This window comes from Rhinolophus sinicus, linkage group LG15 (assembly GCF_036562045.2).
Source record: "Rhinolophus sinicus isolate RSC01 linkage group LG15, ASM3656204v1, whole genome shotgun sequence".
Taxonomy (NCBI): Eukaryota; Metazoa; Chordata; class Mammalia; order Chiroptera; family Rhinolophidae; genus Rhinolophus; species Rhinolophus sinicus.
Window position 1 is genome coordinate 48,746,077 of NC_133764.1, and position 24,311 is coordinate 48,770,387.

The following is a 24,311-nucleotide window of genomic DNA, read 5'->3' on the forward strand; positions in this document are numbered from 1 at the left end:
TACTTGCTCTCTGTCTGGAAGGATGGCACTTAGCTTTCCTTCTCCCACCATTGAGTATCTATACTTAGGACCCACTCTTTTAGTTTGAACCCTGCCCGAAGGGAAGAGGTTGTAAGGTAATCTCTCTCCCATGTGAATTCAGTCTGTGCTGCCCACCAGGCTCACCTTTAACCCAGGTCACTCATAAGCTCCAGGTACTAGATTTCACTTAGCCTGTACTCTCCAGGTCTTAGGACCACAGAGAGCTACACTGGCAACGCAATTACTTAAGGACCCTGGATTTGGAAGTTAGAATTACAGGCTAATGCTTGTTAGGAACTGCCCAAGCTGATTCCGGAGGCCCACAGCCTGGGTGACAAGAAATCAAGCATACGTCACCCACCTCCAGCCTGTGCTCTCTTCCTCTGAGGCCTGAGATGCAGTCTCCGACTTCTGCAATGCTCTCTCCTGGGAGCCCAAGCCCTAGCTGCCTCTGTCTCCCCTCTTACTGAGACAGTTTTGTCCCCCCAGGACACAGCTGAGGCCTCACTACAGAGGGAGTGGGTGGGGGTTTCTTGGTGTGGGAGACACAGAGTGCAGGAAACTCGAGCAGCAGTGGTGTGTGCACGAAAGCAAAGACAGTGCCGCTACCATAAGCGCTGGCGTGGGGCCCAGGAGGGCTAAAGGACATCAGTCTCCCTCTCGATCCCCACGTACTTGAGGGCATCAGCTTGGCTGTACCTGTCCCAGAGCAGGAGGAGGAACCAGGTTACGATACAAGCTTTTGTGATTAAAAAGATGGAGTCTCCTCCCGTTTCACTTCCTCTCTCACTTCCTAGCGGCAGTTTACCATGTGCCCCGTTCGGAGGAAAGGCGCCAGAGATCAGAACAAAGAAAATGCCCTGACCACTGTGACACCCTCTCCTTCATCCCTAGCACCCACCTTAAGCTGCCAAATCAATTCCAACAGCCACCCTTTCCACCTCTAGGGCCACTTCCCCAGGACCATTCCTGGCTGCCTCACCTGTAATCAAAGAAGAGCTCTTCGCCAGCCTGAATTGCCCTCTTGGCAAAAATCCCAATCCGATGATCCCCGTTCACCATGACCACTGCAAATAGGATAAACCCAGGGCTAGGTTCCTAGTCAACCCCAAGGCAACAACCAGCAGTGATGCTGGGCTGATTGCCTCAACATTGCCAGTGAAGACAGAAACGAAGTAGAATTAGAAAGTGGTCAACGAAGGTAGTTGCCTCTATGCTTTTAGATCTGCTTTTCTGGCTAGCGGAATTATCTTTAAAAGACTCATGCTTGTGGGAAAAATGTTTATAATGTATTCAGAGAAAAAAGCAGATTATAAAAGTGAGAGAGGAGGGGGCTCAAATGACACCAGACATTAATCATGATTATCTTTGGACAAAACAAATAACTCAACTATAAAAAAGCTGAATAATGGATAGAGATCATAGTAAATGAGTATCCATCCTCTACCCCCATTCCCAGGTCACTGGGAACTCACCTTTGGCATAACAGTTGGGGTTCACGGAATGGTTGGCAAATCGAATTTTGTTTCCTTTCCGTGTAGCATCCACTACAAAATCTGTAAACCAAGGAAGACCATGAGCTCAGCAGGCAACTCCACAGCTTCTTGAGCCTGAATTTAAAATCAATCAAATGGTAACACTAACAGAAGCACGACAATCCAGTGGGAATTTTGAAGCCCAGTGTACTAACAGGAGCTGGGACAGCAGGCTGCATAAGAATGCCGACTCATGTGGGAGCACTCCTTTTAGGTCCCCCTCTTTTTGTTGGAATCATGGATCTCCTCTTTCCATCTACTGGGTAGGGAGATTTCTGAGGTCTAAGTGCTCAGTGCTCTGATTACAAACACAACCCAGAAATGGAAGTTCTCCCAAAGCAAGTGAACTGTGGCTCATGGTGTCTCTGAATTCAATCTCACCACCTTGTTCTCTGCATCTGTCGGAAGATTCAGAGCTGATCTGAACCTGGACCACAGCAAGGGAAATCTGGTAGGAAGACCTGCCCAAGACCACCTTGGGATGAGAGAGGCTCCGTACCGTTGTTCAGGTTGAAAAGGAAGCTGGACATATACTTGTCATAGACCTTCCCTCGTCGATCAGCCTCATCCTGAGAGATGAGCTGCAGAGACAGACAAGGAACAAACAGGGAGATCAGGCTGCTTGCTCTGGGTGTGGTACCCTGCCCCTAGAAGGACGGGGACGGGGCAGTCACACATAGGTGCTTACTGAGCATCATGGTAAGAACTGTAAGAGATAGAGCTCAGATTATTTCATTCCAACCCCCACCCAGGCTGGCCAGTATTAAGGCTGAAGAGAGTCCCCCACCTGCCCCGCTTGTGTGGCGTGAGCTGCCAAAGAGCCGAAGAAGAGTGGTTTGTTTCAGGATTACAAACAGTTCTGTGGGATCCCCTGAGAGGTTACACGAGAACTCAGCTGAGTTATTTAGAGATTAACTCCCAGAAGCCTGAACCACAGAAAATCAAGGTTTCTCATCAGTATCTCCCCAGACAAGAACGTGGGCCAAACCAACAGCACTCACCTCACCACAGTACTCAGAAATGAACTCATTCTTCTGCACAGACTCCTTAATGAAGGTGCCCCATCCGGCCACATCTGAGGGGGCCAGCAGCAGGTGCTGGGAAAAGGGAGTCAAACCTCAGACCACAGGGTGTGTGAATGAGGGCTGTGTGTGCCCAAGGTGCACGTGGACGGTGGGGGAACAGGGTGGAAAGAACTAGCAACTAGTAAGAGGATCTGAAAACAGAAAAAGGTCTAAGCCACTCTGTTCTGGTAGGAGGGAAAACAGAAAAGGGAGGTGGTGGAAGGAAAGAAACATGACACCTCTTCCTCTAGACCTGGGGACCTGGAGCTGAGTCTGTGAGAAACCACTGCTATGTGCAAGTAAAAATAGACATCAATGACTTGTCCATCCTCTCTGCTCCTTTCAGTCTGGCCAGTTCAGGGGGCCACTTTTCTGATCCCTCACTGGGAGAGAAAACTTGATTCAGTAAACATGTCTTTCAGAATTTACCAATCACTTTCATGCACAAACCCTGTAAGGAACCTGTAGGAAGAGGCTACTCAGGGCTATTTAGTCTTTCCCATTCCATTATCCGGCCCAGAATCCTGAGAAAAGCCCTCACCTTCTTGAGGCCACGCTGGATGCTGCAGTTTTTACAGGAAACCACTTTGCAGTCCCAGTGTTCAGAGGCCCCACAGGTGAGACACAGGTCGGGGTCACACTCTCGCACTGCCAGATAGCAAGGACACTGCTTGGTATTGCACTGGGTCTTACAGCGACAGCCAGGGAAACGATTCTGACCTGGGAGGGGTGACAGGTAAGGTTAAGAAGAAAGCAGGCTAAGGTTGGGGCTCAGGTTTGACTCAAGGGACAGCAGGGAAGTAAATGTTATGTGTTCAAGAATATTTGGCAAAATAGGGGAGCAGTTCCCTTCCCAATAATCAAGCAACACTCAAACTTTTTTCTAAGGAAAATGGAGTGTCTCCCAACATTCATGCCTGAGAGTCCAGAAAGCAGGTTTGACTCTGAAGGTGTATGTCCTAGATATTCCCCAACAACTCTCCTTTCCCTATGTTGGTGGAATTTGGAAGGGAGGTAGATAGTACCCCAAAAAAATGAAATCAGTGCTTTTCAGTGGTAAATACTCAACATCAAAACAACAATCATTCTGAGAAGAGAATGCATCCGTCTATGCTACCCTCCTCTACCCACTGCCCTCCCCAGCACAAGCACCCCTCTATTGTGGTTAAGACTGTTATCTGCTATGGGTTAGGAGGCACTTGTAGCACAGCTGCCTGGGCACCGAGTTCTGCCAGCTTTGGGGGCTGCCATTGCTGCCTTGAGGAAGGGCATGGTGGGATAAGAAGTGAAAGAGAAGCACTTTTAGCCTCTATCCCACCTTCTGCTAACATCCAGACTGACCTGATGTTAAAACTCCAGACGTTTAACTAAAATAGACACACACAGAATTGTAACCTGTATAAGTTGTAAAACAACACCCTGGAAAGGGACGCTATGACTGTACCATAAGAAAAAAGATCCCCATATTTCTTAATTCTGCCCTGAAAGGTAAAGTTGGGAAAGCAGCTGATTTCTGTCTAATTGTTACTTTCAGAATCATACACCTAAGGGTTTTTAAAAAATGACTTTTCCAGCTCTTAAGTCTCTTATTTCCTCTGTAGAATGCTTAAAACACAGCAAAGAGAATATCAGAATGCCCATAAGCAGCAAAAGGTGCAGAAAGGGAGGGAAACCTGGTTTGCAGTGAGGCCAACTGTTTCGGTAGCTTACAGGGGAAGACAGAACTCTTACAGTCTGGGTTGCACTGGCAGAACTTCTCACAGAAATTCTGAGTCATGATGCAGGGGCAGGTGCTGTCGCAGGGGCGGTCTGGGTGGTCGCAGGGTTGGTAGTTGTACACTTGTGTGGAAGAGTTATCTAGGAGAAGAAAGAATAGGCTGGGACACTGCTGTGCCCACCCTCCCTCTCTGCTCTCCCTCCCAAGTGTCCAATGGCCTTGGTTCAAAGGAGACTTGTTCTAACTATAGCCTTGAACACACATTTAGAACCTGAAATGAGAGGCAATCCTAGATGATGGTTGTTCCTAAGCTACAGTGGGGTGATTTGCTTTGTGGGGAGAGTGTGGAAATGGTCCGGGACTACAATGCAGCTATTCCAAACATTAAGTGACGTCGAGAACCTGGCAAATGGCACACTATGAAAGCCAGAGACCACGAGGCCCAGAAATCTACCTAAGAGGTCTTCGCAGCTGCAGTGAGAAGCTGAGCTGTTCTCAGCTGCTGCAGAGTTATCTGCAACCTGCGGAAGAGGTACAGGGTCAACAAGTGCAGCTGCAGGTGGGGCAGGGGATGGCCACAGGGGTGAGACCTCGAGCTGAACTGCTGAAGAACGCCCTGGTGGAACTCACCTTTCTTCAGCTGAATTTTCCTGCAGTGTGCAGCCCACAACCTGAAAAGAGAGCCAGAATGGGTCTAGGTCACGGCCCTGGGGGACTCTGTAGATTTGGGTCCAGGACAATGTGACCTGCTCCAAGGGACTGCCATTTGGTAATTGGGGAGCATTCCCCCCCAAATCCCCTCACAGGAAGCCTTCACTCTGGGACACAGAAGCTAGAGCCCATCCCAAACTCAGCTGACCTGTTCCTCAAGATTTAAACATAAACAATAGCCCCCTTAACAAACATACATAAAACAAAAACCAGACACGAAACAAAACCCAACCGTCTGTATCTACTGTTTCTCCCTCTTGCCTCTTCCCAGCGTTTGGGGAGGTGGAGATATGGGGGAGTTTCGATACGGGGAGGTGAGCAGGCTTTTCAGGAATATGCTCTGAGTGAAGAAACTGAAAGGGAACTGAAAGGAACAGGGACTTCCTTCTATATCTAGAACCGGTGTTAGTTCCTTCCTTCAGTAGGTGATAGTCATTAAAGAACCAAGTCAGGCAGAGTGTCAAATTATTCTTTAAAAACTTCCAACCCTAAGCAAAAGCTAGCTAGAAAACAATGTTGTTATGCAACTTAGAAAAACAACACAAGTGCCAAAAACTAAACAAAACAAAATAACTCTGGTCAGGGTTGAGAAGTGGGTATACAGAAGTAACTAATCACCTAAGGAGGAAAATGGCCTCAGGGCGGGGCCATAAGGCCAGCTCCACATTCCACGGGCCAGGAGCTTAAATAGAAAACCAGATAGTTATCTCCTGATGCACAGCATCTAGGGACAGGGGAAGGGCTGGCTGATCCAAGGCACAGACCCGCAGGGAGCACTGGGAAGGCTGGCCCTCCATTGTGCAATGCCAAATGGATGGGCAGTAGCTAAACAGGGAGACAGATGGGAAGTCCACGGGGAGGTCAGAGCACAGGGAACAGCCTGGCCACAGAAAATGTTTTGTTTGACGCTTGCCTGTGCTTTCTTTTCTTCTTCTGCGAGGGGTTCATGAGCTCATCTGTTGGCAGCTTCAGGATAAGTGATTCTTTGACTGCAAACTGAAAAACCTGGAAGAGAAATCCGAGAAGACCTGTCACTCCTTCTTGAGCTAGGAGGGCATATAAGTGACCCAGCCAGGTGCTGGGCTTGGGAGGGTTCTGGAGAGTTCGAAGGCAGCTGACCGAGCATCTCTTCAGTCAGGGAGAGACACTGACACTGGCTCTGAGTTAATTCTTAAGTATTTGTCCTGATTTGAGAAAGGAGAAATACTGAGCACAGTTACAGCTTTCCTGGTCAGTAGCTTTCATCTACTGCTCTGCCTGCCAAGCCCTGTACAGGCTGATTCTTACCAACACTTAGTTATCTGTTTCCTCTTAGGAAGGGCAACTTTGTGTACCTTGTGTAAGAGTGTGAGACCTGACATAAATAGTACCACCCGGCTAAGCACTGGCTCCCTCTGCTGGTAGACAGATGTCAGAGCTTTAACTACTTCAGCAGGACAGCATTTCAGGAAGACCAGGTCCCTTTCACGGTGCTTTTTCCCTTAAAGCATTCGTTTTTGGCTCTTTCTTTCCCATTTTGGTTATAGGCACAAAACTCAGAATTTTGCTTATACACACAAAGATTGTTTTGCACCCAATTTGATAGATCTTTACGTTAAGAACCTGTGCCTCAGGGATATAGGTCTGAGCTCCACAATGAAAGCAAAGGGCACTTAAATTCCTGGTTCTACTGCTTGTTCTAACAACAGGAACATGAAGAAGAGGCCACAAAGACTCCTCCAGAAGTTAGGGAGCCAAGTGAGCAAGACTCAAGCTCTGGTGTTCCTTTTTCACTGGACAGATGGGCCCTGACCCCTGCCGCCCTGTACCTGTTCTTCAGGTGGGGAAGGGGATGGCCACTTGTCCATCCCCTGAGTCTTCTCACTGCAGGCTTTTCCTGCCTCCAGAGCACTGGTGGCGACTATCAAACTGTGATTCTAGTGATGGTATGAATGAGAAGGGCGAGGTCCAGTCCTAGCTACTAAGTGTGGTAATTAGAAAATCTAGTGATAGAACGTTAGGAGAATAAAGCAATGAAGATATTGATGGATGGAGCAGTGGCTGCGGCTAAAGGCAGGAGCAGGCGTACACTAGGAAGATCCCCAGAAAGACCCAGGAGTCCCTTCTAGGAAATGAATATGCATTTAGAAGAAAAGGCAGAAACCCCCAAAAAAGAAGCTGAAAGGGTGTAGAAACATCCAGAAGAGTTAGATAGTGGCTAGAGACAGAAATAAGAATTCAGAAAGGAGAAGAGCAGGTCCCCAAGCATTGGTAAGCCTGGCCTTTGCAGGAAGCCCCGTGTTTGGGGAACCCACTTCCTCGCCCAGCAGCACAGGCTCATGAGGGACTGAGCCTGAGACAGCTTCTCTCCAACAGGCAGCTGACAGAGCAGTGCATGAAAGGATTGCTTGTTCCTGCTCCTTTCAGACAGTACCTGCTTGCACGTCTTAGTCCCCAGAAGCCTCGCTATTGAACAGAAGTTGTTGAAGTAGGTGCCATGAAAGACTCGGAAAAGAGATTCTTCAGCCCCGGTCCATTCCACAGGCTCCGACGGCGCTTCCACTACACAGAGCTGAGGTGGGGCCGGACTAGCCTTCTGTTTTGTGGGGGTCTGACAGCGAGAGTTGGCCTCTAAGAGAGGAAGAAATAAGAGACACAGAAGGTGGAATGCAGACCTCATCAGTAGTTGGCCACAAACTCAGAAGTACTTCATTCTGCTTTAAAAGGTGGCAGAGTTAGGAACAAAAATATTTCTTATGTTCACTGTTTATAGGTAAACCTGTGGAAAGAATGACCAATTTCATAAAACGTAGTACTGTTAAGGGCTAGCAGTGGTCCTGGGTCTACCAGTCTTCGTGTGGAAAGAAAAGAGCATTTTCTTTTCACTGTACCTGAAGAACTGGAGGCCCAGTCATTGCCTGTGTCCCTGTCACTGTCGCCTTCTTTAGTTTCAGCCACAGCAGAGGCTGAAGTGTTGGAGCAGGAAGCACTGACCATGTGGTGCCTTCGCCGGCGACGACCAGAGCACTTGGAGCGAGGGTTGTGGAGCATGGCGTATTCCTTGGCTCCTTCCTGCCACGGACACGTTACAGGCAGAAAACAGGAACAGGCCCAGAGTCACCATACTGATCCCACCATCGCAAACCTTCTCCTTTAACATCTGTACTTCGTGCAGTGTTACTGTCTTTTTACTTTTTCGGCTCCGTTCCATATAAGTGTGACCATAGACTAGCCATTTAACAAACATTCTAAAACTTACAAACTTATACCTCTTCACCAAAGAACTATCCTATACAGTAATCTTAAAAAAGATATAATCTATGCATCTTCAACTTTCCAGTGAGTTGTACCTAAAATTCCTTTGCATGTTAGCTGTTTGGAATTTGAGAACACATTCTCCTGTAGATGAGGAGATGAGGCTGAGAGAGGAGAAGGGACCCGCTTGCAAGGACAGAGCTAGCTGTTCCAGAGCGGGTACAAGAATCAGGCCACCCTGTCCCCAGGCCACACTGCTCTTTACATGCTACTGCTCTGCCTCTGTTCCCATAATAAAATGTGTAACCCCTCAATTCGTACAACATTACTACTTAATTTTGAAACTTCCCTCCAACTCAGTATACTAAACTTGGCAGAATACTGTTTCATTACTTTATAACTATGCTTTTTTAAAAGACCAAATAACTGTCATTCAGCTTGATCGTCTATCTTCTTACCAGACTTGGTTCCCAAAGACTTTTAGATGTTTCTGAAAACTAAATCTACATGTAAAGGATAAAGGTTTATCATTATTAAGGATATTCAGAACAATATACTGTAGGCCCTACAGGAAATTCCAAAAGAAAAGTTCTGAAATTAATTGAATCTGGCCTGTGCTACAATGTGACACACACAGCATCACTTATAATGTATTCTTATATGGTGATGGAAGGAGAACTGACTCTGGGTGATGAACACACAATGGGATTTATAGATGATGTAATACAGAATTGTACACCTGAAATCTATGTAATTTTACTAACAATTGTCACCCCAATAAATTTAATAAAATAAAATTAAAAAAAAAAATAATGTATTCTTACTCAAAATGTTTAACATAAATATAATGAAGCCTCCAGATGTAATTCTAGCTTATGGGAAACAGGAGATAGAGTAACAAATGACACCAGGAGAAAAGAACAGATCCAGAATACGGGATCATCCTACAAGACAACCAGGCTGAACTTCTCAAAAGGAAAAGAAAAAAAAGTGAAGTGATTATTTGAGATGAAAAGAGACTGAAAAGACATAATAATGAAATATGACACATGACTGTATGATCTTGATTTGGAAAAAAAAACTAGCTATTCTTGGTACCTCTGAAAATATTTGAATATGGAATGGACAGATATTATGAAATTCTTGTTAATTTTTTTAGCTGAAATAATGTGGTTATTTTTAGGAGATGCATGCTGAAATAACAAACAAGCATCACAATGTCTGCCACTTATTTTCTAGTAGCTTAGCAAAAGATACATCCACATAAACATAGGAATAAAGCAAATACGGAAAAAATGTTATTAAATCAAGGAACAAGGTATCTTTCAATTTTTTTGCACGACTGAAAGTTTTCTTAATAAAACATTGGAGGGGGAATACTCCAGCATTATATTTGAATATGTACTGATTTCTAAAAAGCAATGAAAGAAAACCTGTGCATATATGTTTCTGTAAGTTACAGAGAGAGAGAGAGAACTCCAATTCAAACAACACAGTTTAAGACTCTGGAATCTGAGTAGATGATCTTTAGAGCAGAAAAGCCTTCAATGCTCTTCAAACTTCACATCTTTAGACTAACTTCACAGTCCTACTGCCCCACTGTCTGGGAGCTCTTTAAGAGCAGAAGTCATGCTTTATTTGCACTTTATGTCCCTGAGAATGCTATGCATTGTCTCACTTGGTTTGTGGTTCCAGGGGCAGAAAGCCCAAGAACCATTTCCTGTTCAATTTTCAACAAAGTTAACAATGGCAGAACAGCTTGAGAACGTACCAGCAAAAGGAAGCAGTCTGTGCCACATGGTTCTGGTTCAATCTTGATTTCTTTGTTCTTGCGTTTATATACATTAGGGGTAGCATGAAAAGCTGGAAAACACAACACTGTCCTGTTTCCAATGGTTTATCCACTTAACAGAATAGGGAGGAACAAAACTGAATTAGGCAGCTAGTGTAGAATTTAGATATAAACAGCTACCATCAAGGTGCACACAATTTAATCATTTCTGGTATCAATACAATCCTTTCAAAGCTAGGAGGTAGTCAGGAACAATTATGTTGCTGGTTATTCTGTCCTGACCACGCAAAACAGGCTGCACTATAAGTGAACAAGTGAAACTAGAACTGGCCCTTTGTAAAACCATTATCTGATCAGAAGCCCAGAACTCTACCTGATAAACTAAAATAAAGAGAAGGAAATGAGTGGCTGGGAATGGAAAACAGGAGAGCGTTTTGGAGTAGCCCCACTCACGGTGAAGGAAGCAGTCGTATTTAAAGCAGCGCCGGCAAAAAAGTGTGTGGAAGGAGTGCAGAGACTGTTCCCGCTGCACAGACTTGGCATTCGGGCCATCAATGTTGGGTGTGCACTGAGGGGGAAGTGCATTGGGGTCTGACATCTCTGTTAGTTCTCGATACCTGTTTAAGAAAAGAGAGACAACGTTCCTTCCAAGGAAATGTCTCCACTGAGAAAACACAGATTGAGTACTGACAGTCATCCACGTACAGTCTGCCAAGGGAAGATGAATGTTTTCATGGGTCTTGTTGATGACGCAATGATATATAACACTGTAATTATGCTGGGCTGGGCATGTGTCTGAACGTAAGGGAAGGGAAAGATTTGATAAGCATGGTGCTGGAGTAATTCTCCAGAAAAAAGGCAGAATTTCAAAAGTTCTCTGCGCAGACTTACTCAAAAGCCAGCCAACAATGACACTTAATATGGAAATGGGCATTTAGAGGTAAGCAAGTAAGCAGTACTCAGAAGTGAGGGCAAATCATAACGCACTTACCATAAATAAGACTTTTTCTTAACCAAACATAGGCTTGAATAAAAATTTTGCCTAAGCACTCTATACGGCCTGAGGGGGGCGCCACTTTCCCTACCTCTCCTTCATGTCATCTGGGACACCATTCTCAGGGAACATCGAGGCAATTGCGCTGAAGATCATGTCGTTTGGAAACTGTTTCTTGGAACTCTTTTTGTTGCCTGAATTTGAAAAGACAAAAAGCTTCTGCGTGCTATCTATAATCAAAATATGCAAGCAAAGCTGTTTGATCATTTTCCTTTTGTCACAGCACTTTGGTAAGAGCTGCTCTGTTAACCATTGACTGTTTGGGACTATAGAAAGAAGGTCAAGGCTATCTGGACTTATCTAACAGGCTACCAGTAAATAAGGAAATCGGAGTCATCTACATATGAACAACAAAATCCACATTCCAAGATAGAATCTGGAGGTGAAAACCAGAGTTTTCATGGAAAGACATGAATACAGAAGAATTCTATCATAATGTTGGTGGTGAAGAAAAAGACTGATACTATAACTTAGTTATAATGAGAGAGACACTATGTCCCTGAACATACAGTGCAATTAAATAACAGAGTACAATTAAACATTAAGTAATTAAACATTAACAACATGGAAAAGTACTCATGATATAAGATTAAATAAAAAGGGATATACAATTATATATGTGTGTAAACATATACACGGCATGATAGCAATTTCGCATAACATATACAAATAGGTTGATTTATATGTACAGTTTTCAAAAATTGAGATGTAATTGACATATAACATTGTATTAGTTTTATATATAAAACTAAGTATACACGAGTATACATTTTTTAGCTCTAAAAGGAAATATTAATGCTGGTTATTCCTAGGTAGCAGGATTATAAGGTCATTTTATTTTCTTCTTCATAACTTTCCATGTTTTCCAAACACACCACTTTTATAATCAGACGTGAACAATGATTACTCTCTAAGTTCTTGTACCTTCTTCTTCAGCTAGGTCACAATCTTAAGCTATTAGTCAATGATCATTTTTTTCCTTTTAGGTGGACCAATGAATGACAGGCACCAACAGCCTTTAATAAGCAATACACTTTTATTTTTTCTTTCTTCCCTCTCCCTGTTACTTTCTAAGTGGAATAAGGAAGTGGTGCTACTTACCTTCAATAGCATGTCGTTTTCTCTTTCTTGTTACTGGCAGATCGTCCTTGCTGTCATCTTGCTTTCCATCTGCGGTGTCATTGTGCCCTTCTTCCTCTTCATCTGAGTATTGATTCAGGGCATCTACCAACTCCAGGAAGACAGCATCACTAATCAGGACAGATCCAGGGATCATCTCTGCAACGTCAGGATTAGAAGGATGAGCAGTGGTTGTTTCATACTCCATTAGTGTTCCTAGGAACATTTTGTTATATTCACTCCCAGGCCCAGACAGATAACATGTACATACTTTCATATGGACAACCAGGGAGTTACAATCATTTGATTGGCTCTTACAACTGCAACAGTTCAGCTGGCTAGAATGGGAAATCCAGTCATAGGCTTTATTTTTAATGAGGTACTTCACTTCCTCAGTCACAAGTCAATCTGTATTTATGGTCCAAAATCTCACAACAATGTGAAAACAATACAAATGGGATAGAAAAAAAATGATAAAATGAAAATGTACTTGGTTTTGCTGCTGATGGGTTAGTAGTGACTCCTCTGAATCAAAAGACATTTTTTTCTAAAATCATACTTACATATACTACAATTTAGGAGAAAGTCTTTGAACACTAGGGGGCGCTGTGGATAAATGCATATTAAAAACAGGACCCTCAATTGTCCAAAGAGCAGGTGAGGCCATTGGTTTGCAAATCACTGGGGAGTTTCTTTCCATCTTCCCACTTCTTATACATTGACAGCTTTTTCCAGAACTACAACTAAATCCAAACGACTTGCTTTTAGGAAAGTCACGATATTATAACCAACTTCTGAGAGATCCAGGGCATATCTGGATCAAAGTAGGACAGAGAGGTCATGCTCTTTGCCGTTCTCAGAGTAAGTACAATGAAGAACAAATGGCCTTGGATGGGTTTATGGAAAACTTCTAAGATCAAACTTATCTGTACTTTCTTTCCAGCCACGGATTACTATATGATCCTTTCATGTCCCAACTCCTTTTAAAATTTAACTGGAATATTTTTAACATAAAATTTTTATTTCCAGCCAAGTGATGACACTGAAATGTTCTTTAGTGTGTATTCCATGAGGCAGAAGATAATGATGGACCAAGGAAGAGGCACCATTCTAACAAAGGTTTTTCCCAAAGGGCTCGGCACCACTACCTTCTTCACCGTGGACTTTCCCATCGTAGTTATTGATCAGCTCCTCAATGAAAGTCTCATCCTCTTCTTTCACCTCATCTCCCATGTAGGGAATATTACACAAAACTGTCTCATCTTCTACCTGAAATCAAACCAGATATGATTCATTCCATGAATTCACTATGCATCTCCTCTCTTCTGTTTAATGAAATCTTTTGCCGAGCCTTTTTTGCTGCTTGAATTTCCCACAAATGACTTTGGTCACAGGGTTTCCTGCATTTTAAAGACTGGCCATTTTGTTTTGCCAATAAAACCTCAAGTAGAAGTGGGGGTAATACTACTTTTTTTGGGGGGAAAAAAAGTTAGTTTAACTACTTGATATTAACTACCAAATGTTTGTCATGATACTAAAAATAATATGTGTTCTACCAACACCTAAAATTTGATATCACATTTATTTTTCACAATGATTACACTTATTATCTCATTTTATCCACTAAACATCATTGTGAAATAGGTATTAATATCTCCTAAAAACAATCTAAAAAGTCTTCAATTCTAATTCTTTTCATAAGTAGAGAAACAGATAAATAAAAATGAAGGCTTCCAAGAATATACTCAAATAAAACTAGAATATTTAGAATAGAAACTGGGCAACCATAAAAGTTTTAGATATTGCATTATACACAGTAAGACTAATCTCCCATAATCATAATAAAAAGTTATGATTACAACTCATGTCAATCATATACCATGGGAACCTAAAGTCAATCACAGTGTGAACTATGAATATTTTCTGGCAATGAGCAATATTAACGGATTTTTTGGGAGGGGGTTCAACAGAGAACACAGTCATTCTTAAATCCTCAAGTATCACAGTAAAATGACTCTAAAGTTTTACTCCAAGAGAGGATTCCCTTCTGTAAACCTATATCCTATTCCAGTCAGCAGAAATGCTATCTGTCACCAGGCAGATGATAAGCAGTGGCAGTATTTAGAGAGGACTGATTATCAGGACCACAAATAATCCTAGTAGGAGTCAGCATAAAGGCCCAGAGGAAAGACTTGTGGATCACTGTATGCCTCCTTTATCTCAGTTTCTTTCATAGCATCTTGTCTTTAGGGGATTCAGAAAGGATTGCGCCATCAGCAGGGAGCTGTCAAGATGCTTAAGCCTCAAGTGTCTGATTTAAACTGCATTTAACTGCACGTGTTACATAATTGGGCCAAGGTAGTAAGGGAAAACTGGAGTCTTGCCCAGTCGCATCCATTCAAAAAGAACAAGCGTTGACCCAGAAGTATACTTCAGAGAGCACAAAATCTAACAAGTTACAACAACTCGCAATATACTTTTTAGAGTAAATAAATTACAAAAGCATTCTGCCCTGCATGTCCAAGCTTTAAGTATACTGGGATAATATTTACCCTAAGAGGAGCGCCAGCATATCAACATAAGAAAATCATCTAGTTTAAACAATCACAGTGCTTTCAATACATACCATAAAATTCTGTTGGAGAGGGGACCAGGAATACATGATGGGAACCAATGCAACTGTGTTCAGAGACCTCATTAACATATGTTGGCTTGCAAATCCCGGGAAAATGCTCTCTATGGTACACTGAAATATAAGCAACAACATGGAGAGAGAAAGGGAAGCACACAACCCAAGAGAGAATTGTAGTTTCCTTCCAACATGATCCCGTAGCCTTCTAATTCTTGCAAATTAATAAGCTGAGGATTTTGTAATGGTCTATTCCTAAAAGTAACCACTGCACTGTAAACCTGTGGAAAGCAGCAACTATCTCTTATTCACCTTTGTGTCCCCTCCCAAGTCCTGCATAGTGTCTCCCACACTGAAGGATGTTTATTTCAAATCCTATACTTGGCATTTGTTTCCATCTAAAACTGTTGGTCTCCTTGGACTGTACACAACAGCAAAGGGCCTCTGAAAGTCCTAAGAGCTGAGGGGGAAGATGAGGAAGTTTTCTTGAAGACCTAAACTTTGAGAGGGTGGATATCAGCTTAGCTGCACAGCTGATGGGGTCAGTAAAGGGAAGCAAAGGAGTTATAGTCATATTCTGCTTTGGGAAACAAAATTGCTCTCAATACACTACCAGCTTTTTATATTTTAAAAATATTATCTCTTTAAGAAACTAGAATGATTTGTAAATTTACAATAAGGGATGTCCCTTTGATCAATATACACCTGTCCATTATCCAGGGCATTCCTTTTCTCAATAGCAAAGTACCTGAGGTGCCAAAGGCACACAAAAAAGGTTGCTTTGAAGCCTGGACACAGAGCCCAGGGAAGTAGACAGTCAATGTCTCATTTTTCTATGAAATACTCCTTATGATTATGAGCATTACCTGAGGAGAACAATAGGTGAAAAAGTTCTTTCAGCTACAGATTTACCATCCTGATTATTCAATGTTGACTGTAATAGCTGTATCCATCACCCTTACTCATTTTCTAATCACAAACCCAAGTCCAAGGAAGAGAGGAAGGCCGAGCTTAGACACCCAGAAGTACCTTTTTGAGAAAAGGATGCCCACTCACTGGCTTCATCAGCTGGACAGGCTGAACGCGGAGCTTCTTCCATTCTTCATTGAGGATCTGAGTTTTTTCTTGAACCTTTGCAAAATTTGCTACATACAGAGCCTAGCAAAGCCAAGAAAAAAGTTGTTAGGATTTCAAGAGAAGAGTTAAAAAAAAAAGATCCAAACCTTTCACATTGGATCAATATATTAAAATATAAAACCTTTCACTTGGGAATTATTTTTTACCTTTGCACCCATATTTGCCTGAAGCCGTTTAAGTTGTCGAAGTCGCATGTATTCAGATTTAACTTTTCTTTTCCAGTAAGTGATACATTTGGAAGTGGGAGGATTTGGTATATCCATTTTGCTGTAATCTAAGAAAGACGGGGATGAGAAAGAGCATTTTACTGCCTGAAAATGAAGCATTCCTCAAACTCAAACAAACATGGTCCGTTATGCTTTCATTTCCATTACATTTATTCATGAAAACATATGCTTAAAGAACCCAAATCTATGAGTTCAACATAAAGTTCAATTAAAAGATTTTACATCAGCAATTCCTGGTCAGATAACCAAAAAGCTTAGCCTCTGCCTTCCTCTGGTACTTCGTTTTTAATTTAGCACTCAAGAAGTTCTCGTGCAGATATTTAGAAACTTGGATTACTTGGAAATTTGGAAGCCTACTCACTATCCTGATTAAGAGAAATATTCAGCAAGAATTAAGTTAATTATCAAAGAGCTTCATGGAAAGATCCATACTACAAAACTGTACCTGACAAATTATCTAAATTTACCACATGCCTAGCAATAAAGGTCAGATACGACAACAGCATAATTTCATCTCCAGGTTAACAGAGAGACATAGGGAAATATACAACACTGCAAAAAACTTTTTTTTTTCTGTGTGTGCGTGTGTGTGTTTGAATTAGGTTCAAAGTTTTAAAGAAGTACTAATTATAATACACTCTACCTACCTCATAGAATACAAGGGGAAGTGCTGGGTTTTATAATGTGCCTTCTGTTCTTTAGAGGAATGGTAAGACATAAAGGCAAAACAAATGTTCAGCTTTTCAAAAGAGAATAGACAGTGGTTTTAAGTCAGTGAAGCATATTTAGATACTGATATCCTTAGTAGGACACTCCCCGACAACTACGAAGACTTTGAGGTCTCTGCCACCATTATTTCTGCATGTAAATCAGGTTTCAATAATACTCGATGCCATTTGGGAAAGGTCCTTTATTTTCTTAAATTCTATCCTTCCAGTCATGTGTACAAATATATTCTCACAATTACCAAGCTGACTAACCTGCTTTTCTGAACCAATTTCTAGGCTCAGCCCACAGGCCTATCAACATTTTAGAGAAAGAACAACATTAAGTATAAAAATTCAATAAAATCTACATGATTATGTTTTTACTCTACACTCACTACTTGGGTTTCCTAGAGAACTAGTTCTATTTATTTCACGTAACATTTGAAAGTTCTGAAAACATTACAAGCAGCTATGAAGAGCCAAAATTTGAAACAGAAATTAAAATTTCAGGCTTTGATTTTTTAAATTTCTGGGGGAAAAAAGTTTTCTTTTGGAGTCTAATATCATATTTCTTCTAAAGGAGCATTTTTAAATTACCTGTTTTGTTTTTTCCTATAAGAATTGACAGCACAGGGGCGAAACAACAAAGTTTAACCCACTGTCACACACATGCCACAATCAGATCATGATTATGCTATCTCATGCACATGGACTTTATTTCACTTGATAAACCAAATGGATCAGAGTAATGCTATGTGAAATTTAGACGATAAATGAAGGAAGGAATAGCAAAGAAGCAGACAAAGACTCACTGTGTTTACTGTAAACTCAGTCAAGTGATTCAAGCTCTTAAAAACAAAATTCCCTGTGAATTAAATATTATCTCTCTGGAAGAAGGGAATGAAACATCAACATAATCTAAGAATTTGAATCCCAGAGTACTAAGGTGCTGGGTTATAAAAAAATTAAGATAACCTGAATTTCTTTCCTACAAATGGCACCATCTCGCTTCCTTCTGCATCTTTTAAATACTTCTCATTCCTCTATGGAATGGGGCCAAAAGAGGGACTCTTTTTTGTTTTTAAGTGATAAAACTATTTAAGAACATACACCACACTCACATGTAATATTAAGTAGCTGTTCGTATAATTTCTGCCCTGAACAAGCTTAATAATATTCTGCTCCAGAAAATGAAAAAATGGTTCAAATGTAGGACAAAACTGCCTTCCTCAGAAAACTTAGGTTACCCCTATTCAGATGCAAATGACCCAAATGTTCCAGATTACAATCCATTGAGACATTGTAACCTCCTAAGAAAATGGGTTTTAATTGCAATCCCTCTTCCATTCTTTTTGGAAGTCATTTCTCTTTCTGAAATAGTAAGCATAGGGCAGGTTGCTCCCTCCATTTGGAAAAGGACACAATCCACAGCTGCGTGTGTGTGTGTGTGTGTGTGTGTGTGTGTGTGTGGCTTTCTTAGGGGAGATAGCCACAGAAAAATGCCAATATTTTTATTACAGAAAGGAGTTATAACTGAAATGTGATCTCCTACAGTCTGTCAAAAGAGATGACAGTAAACACACAATAGTCCAGTAACTAATGGCACTATTGCTAATTTTACTCAAGTACTTTATTTGGCCAGAGGAGTATACACAGTTACACAAAAATGCCATTGAGTTTTAACCAATCATAATATAAAATAAGCCACACTTCCTTCTTTTACAATAAAAGTGATATTTGAATCTCATAGGACCATGAGTCAATATTTATTTTGCTTAGCTTTTTAATGGGTCTTCAACATCTCTGAAAGTTTATTTGGCAGTTGGTCAGTCCCCACTGAGTGTAGGAGAAAGATGAGATGTACTATTTGGAACAGATAGGTATGATTAAAATAAACACCTGAAACAGTCATAAGATGGGTTCTGAGAGCATCTGGACACTAACCAACAACTATCACTTCAAAGGTTTAAAAAAAAAGCAAACAAACAAAACACTCAGCATTAACTATAATAGGACAGATTTAGAGAAGTGGGTTCATTTGTCTTGGGCAAAGGGAATGGCACATAAAAATACTTTATATTTCTACTAGAGATCTATTTTCAATTACTTAGACATGCAAAACAGCATTTATATTCCAATTAAGCATTAAGCTACTACTTAAGGCTTTTCATTATGTTCAACCACACAGCGAAAATAAACTCCAAAACATATGCTGCTTTGGTCAAGAAATTAAAAAAATAAGTCTTTATATAAATAACTCCTACAACTCAATAAGATAAACAATGCAATAAACAATGGCAAAAAATTTGAACAGCTCTTTCACCAAAAAAGATACAGGAATGGCAAACAAGCACACAAACGATGCTCGATATTATTAGTCATTAGGGAAATGCAAATTAAAACCACAGTGATGTACTATTACACACCCATCATAATGGCTAAAATAAAAAAGATTGATAATACCAATTGCCGTTGAGTATGTAGAGCAATCCTCATACATTGCTGGTGGGAATGCAAAATGGTACAGCCACTTTGGAAAACAGTTTGCCAGTTTTGGGGTTTTTTTTTTCCCCAATAAATATATTCTTACCTTATAACCTGGCACACAATTTCTAATTATTCAAGAGAAATGAAAATGTATATCCCCACAAAGACATGTACACAAATGTTCATATCATCTTTATTCATAGTAGCCAAAAAGTGCAAACAGGACAAATAACTAAGGATTGGTGAATGGATACAAAGTGCAGTATATACATACAATGGAATACACTCAGCAATAAATAGGAATGAACAGTTCCTAAACACGCACAACACGTCTCAAAAGCATTATGCTAAGTGAAAGAAACTAGAGACAAAAATTACATACTATATAATTACATTTACATGACATTTTTCTAGAAAGCAGATCAGTGGTTGCCAGGGGCTGGGGTTGGGGAAAAGGATTAAAAGGAAAGAAGCATAGAGAACTATTCTGTGATGATGAAATGTTCTATACACTGGTTATGGTGATGGTTATTTTGACTATGTACTTTTGTGAAAACTCACTGAACTATATATGGTTAGTGAGTTTAACTTATCGTATATAAATTTTTACCTCAATAAAACTGATTAAAGAAAAAAAAGTCTTTCTTGATGATAAATCAATCCAGTATTTTCTAGAGACTAACTATTAAAAATCTGTAGGCAATTTTACCTTTTTAAAAAAACTCTTGAATGACTTCACAATGAATAATAGTAGAATGATCAAGATTGGTTCATTAACTGTAAAACAGTTATATGTATACTAATATAAGATGTTACTAATAGGGGAAATTGGATGTGGAGTTTAACTGGAACTCCCTGTACTATCTCTACAGTTTTTTTGTAAATCTAAAACAGTTCTAAAAAAATAAAGTTTATTTTAAAAAAAGATTGATAATTGGAAATAAGAACTACCTTATTTACATGTTAAATCTCTACAGGAAAAGAAAGCTATAAAAACTTGGAAATCTTTCCCTAGAAAACTGGATCTCAATTTGCTTCCAAGGCTAAAACTAGAATGTAGTCTGTCGCTAGCTGGAAATGGGAAAACATTATGGAAATGTTTTGGGATAAAACATTTAAGAAACAATATTCTTAAACTTACAGAGACTGAGAACAGAATATAACAGTTCCAAACTATGAAGTTCCTTTATTCACATAAAGTTGCCCCTTTGCAGAAATAGCTTGTCTTAGGGGCAAGTTCAATGGCTTGACTACTTTCTCTTTTATAACAAATAATTTTATTAACCAGCAGGCTAAGTAACGCTTTGGAGGCGATGGCACTGTAGACTTTTAACTTTTCCACGCCATTCTTTCCTTTTCAGTCCATGGTGGAGTTGAAACATAAACAGTATGGGTGAACCCACCTCTGCAAAGAACTCTAGTCACACACAATTGAGTCATTCTGGTGATCACCAATTTCAGTATCCCCATTAAAATCAATGCTGTAGTGGAGAGCACACAATGATAGATCAATCAGGATCTATTAAGCACATCTTTAATTTGTATCCTTCCACTTCTCCAAGGTATTTACATTTGTTACTAGTTTGCGCTTCTGGGCACTACACACATAGGAAAAAAACCTTACTAACAGGAAGCTGTGACCCTGACTTCTTATATAAAATAGAGTTATAGCATTAATATTGTCTAGTGTTGCTTTATTAAGAGAATCAAGTCACGTGCACTGGAGACAATGGTGATAAAAATCAAAGAGGGATTAGTTTTTATGAGACAAAGGAAAATGCTGGCCCTTAGGATAAACAATGCTGATGTAGAAGAGATAAAGCAATCTCCTAACAGGCTAGAGCCCTACCTTGGTTCTGTACTAAGCTAGCATAAAGCTTAATGTTTAGTGACTGCTCATTACCATTCAACAAAATCAAGACTTTTTAGTTATTCCATTTTGAATCAAATTATTAGGGCAAGTGTGTCAGCGGACACAACACACCACGAATTCCAACTACCCATTAAGAAATTCCTAATTTTAAAGTTTGGAGCCCTGAAATCCCACCGACAGGCTGATGGACCAAAGAGGTAGGAGGAGCCCAACACAGTTTGAACAAATTGAAAACGAAACAAAACAAAAAAAAGCTGAGGACTTTCTGGAATGGAGGTATTCCCTAAAAGCAGTTTTTCCCCATATACCCTCCTCTGCAATCCTAACCTAACCGGAATAATTCTCACCTTTCTCCACATGCCTTTTCGTTTTTCTCTTTAGTCTAACTACCCTATGTAGAAATGTAATGTGCTTTTAGTGTTGCTGCCTCAAACCTTTTTAGGGAAGTTGCTAGTTAACAAAGCAGAAACTTCTAAAACTTAGGCCAAGACAGGAAAAAGTTATACTACTTAACTAAATGAATTGTTACATGTTTCAGATAAGGCACAAATCAAGGGCAGGAACTGTTACACACAGGACTAAGAAAGCCAGATTTCAGATATCAAAAACTAAACAGACAAAATTAATATTTTAAATGGTTTTTTAAAGGCATGCTAATTCAATGGCAAGTAAGATAAGAGAAACAAGTCTGATTACATTTTCTCTTCTCATAAAAGTCGTTTTGGGAGTAAATTTTCATTTTTCAATCCTAGGCTCCTTATTCTAGTGCTGTTTCAAAGAGAATTAAAGTAATACCATAATGAAGAGGTCATTTCAACCTCAGGGAGTTTTAAACTTGTACGTTGGCAGGGGCCGGCCCAGTGGCTCAAGCGGTTAGAGCTCCATGCTCCATGCTCCTAACTCCCATGGCAGCCGGTTCGATTCCCACATGGGCCAGTGGGCTCTCAACCACAAAGTTGCGGGTTTGACTCCTGCAAGGGATGGTGGGCTGCGCTCCCTACAACTAGCCACAAAGTTGCGGGTTTGACTCCAGCAAGGGATGGTGGGCTGCGCTCCCTACAACTAGCCACAAAGTTGCGGGTTTGACTCCAGCAAGGGATGGTGGGCTGCGCTCCCTACAACTAGCCACAAAGTTGCGGGTTTGACTCCAGCAAGGGATGGTGGGCTGAGCTCCCTACAACTAGCAACAGCAACTGGACCTGGAGCTGAGCTGCGCCCTCCACAACTAAGACTGAAAGGACAACAACTTGACTTGGAAAAAAGTCCTGGAAGTACACACTGTTCCCCAATAAAGTCCTGTTCCCCTTCCCCAATAAAAAAATCTTAAAAAACAAAACAAAACTTGTACCTTGGCATCAAGTTCCATGACTGGACCACAAGACTCTGCCAGTTAGTAACAGAATTAGGATCCAGCCCCAGAGATCTGCCTACTATTTATATATTCGACAAACCTGTACTGAGCACCTACTGTGTGCCTGGCACTATGTTAGGTGCTTAGGGTACATCAGTGAATAAAACAAACATCCCTGCCCTGGAGAGTTACTTCACACTGTGATACACACACACCATAAACCTTGACAATACTACTATCACTACATTTTTATATATGATCCTTTCCTTTATTATAAATGTAATTTTAAAAAAGTACATATCTTCTAACACACACTTTCTTCTATGTAAGCAAGTAATCTTTTATCAATGCCACATCAACCCAGCCCTGGAGATTCCAAGGCTTAAAACGGACAAGCTCTCACAGAAACCTCTGACAGCACCTTTTCAGGCTGGAAACTTCATTCAACGCCAGTTTCCTAAACTTAAAGGCACCGGGTGGGGGATTTTTCTCTTCAAAGACGTCAGGGCAGCGAACCCGGAGGAACAGACTACACTATGAACGCCGTCCTCCTACGCACGTAGTTTGTTCGTTCACCTCGGCTCTTTTCCTCATCCTCACCCCTTTAGCCCTAGATTACTCCGTTTACAATCTTACATTTCACCCATAAAAACCGGCTCTCAATATTCCACCCGCGCGGCACTAACCTCCTTCCAAATCCCTTCCTCCTACCCGCCCCCGAAACACTTTCTCTGTAGTCACTTTTTGCCTGAATAATTTCGTCCCACATTTCCTACGGTAACAGGCATGTCCCAAATACAACCTTGCTTTTGCTGCACGGCGCTTTCCCTTTGATCCCCAGGAGAATTCCGGGGTGGGCAGGGATTGGCGCGAGACCAAATTTGCAGAGCAGCAGCCTCTTAACTCAGGACTGAGGCTGCTGAGGCTCGCGGGGCGCCCAGGGCGCAAAACCTAAGGAGGATTCCGCTTGGGCTCGGTCCCGAGCGAGCATCCCCTACACTTCGCACCTCAGGACCTCACTCACCTCACCCTAGTCCCGACCCTGTTTTTACTGACACCCTTTCCTCCACAGCCCCCAAAGTCATCGCAAGCCGAGCACCCGTGTCTGGCCCTCAGGGTGCACAGCCCGAGGTCCCTGGGAGTCCACCTCGCTAAGGGCCCCCGCTGGTGCCACCGCCCACCCGCGCCCTCCACAAGCCAGGGCTCCCGCCCACCCAGCCCACCCCGCCCTCCAACGGGATTCCCCGTCCGCGGGCCCGCCCCCGCCGCTCCTCCTCCTGGACACACCGCCCTCCCGGCCTCAGAAGCGTTCTCGCCAGGGGCTCACTCCCCTGGTCGCCCCCTTTCCCCAAGTCCTCGGAAGCGGGTGTGGGCGCCCCGCTAATCCCGGCCAGGCAGGCAGTGTGCCCCTCCGCTTCCTCCCAATTCCCTGACCCCTTTGCCTCTCCTTCTCTCAGATCCCGGGTGGCGAGGTGCCGAGGCCCGGCCCCAAAGCCCGGCCCGGGCTTGTTTACTCACTCACCCTCCATCCCGAGCCGCAGGGACCCGCCGCTAGGACGCCTGCGCGCCGCGGCCCCGCCCCCGCGCCTCGGCCCCGCCCCGCGCCTCCACCGGCGCGTGCGCACTGCGCCGCCCGCCCTGCAGGTTGGGCCA

At 42.1% G+C, this 24,311-nt stretch overlaps 1 protein-coding gene across 1 annotated transcript; it reads right to left on the minus strand.

Moving 5' to 3' along the window:
* Positions 1-503: 503 nt before the first annotated feature.
* EZH1 (enhancer of zeste 1 polycomb repressive complex 2 subunit) lies at positions 504-24,311 on the minus strand. The gene is made up of 20 exons (XM_019747609.2): positions 24,181-24,311; positions 16,160-16,287; positions 15,906-16,034; positions 14,874-14,993; positions 13,396-13,516; positions 12,230-12,406; positions 11,160-11,262; positions 10,528-10,691; positions 10,054-10,145; positions 7,919-8,099; positions 7,462-7,658; positions 5,962-6,053; positions 4,968-5,008; positions 4,352-4,477; positions 3,162-3,340; positions 2,558-2,653; positions 2,056-2,137; positions 1,497-1,577; positions 1,004-1,088; positions 504-720 (listed from the first exon to the last, which is right to left on the minus strand). Exons 1-20 carry the CDS (start codon positions 24,185-24,187, stop codon positions 660-662), a joined length of 2,262 nt encoding a protein of 753 aa, XP_019603168.2. The 5' UTR covers positions 24,188-24,311; the 3' UTR covers positions 504-659.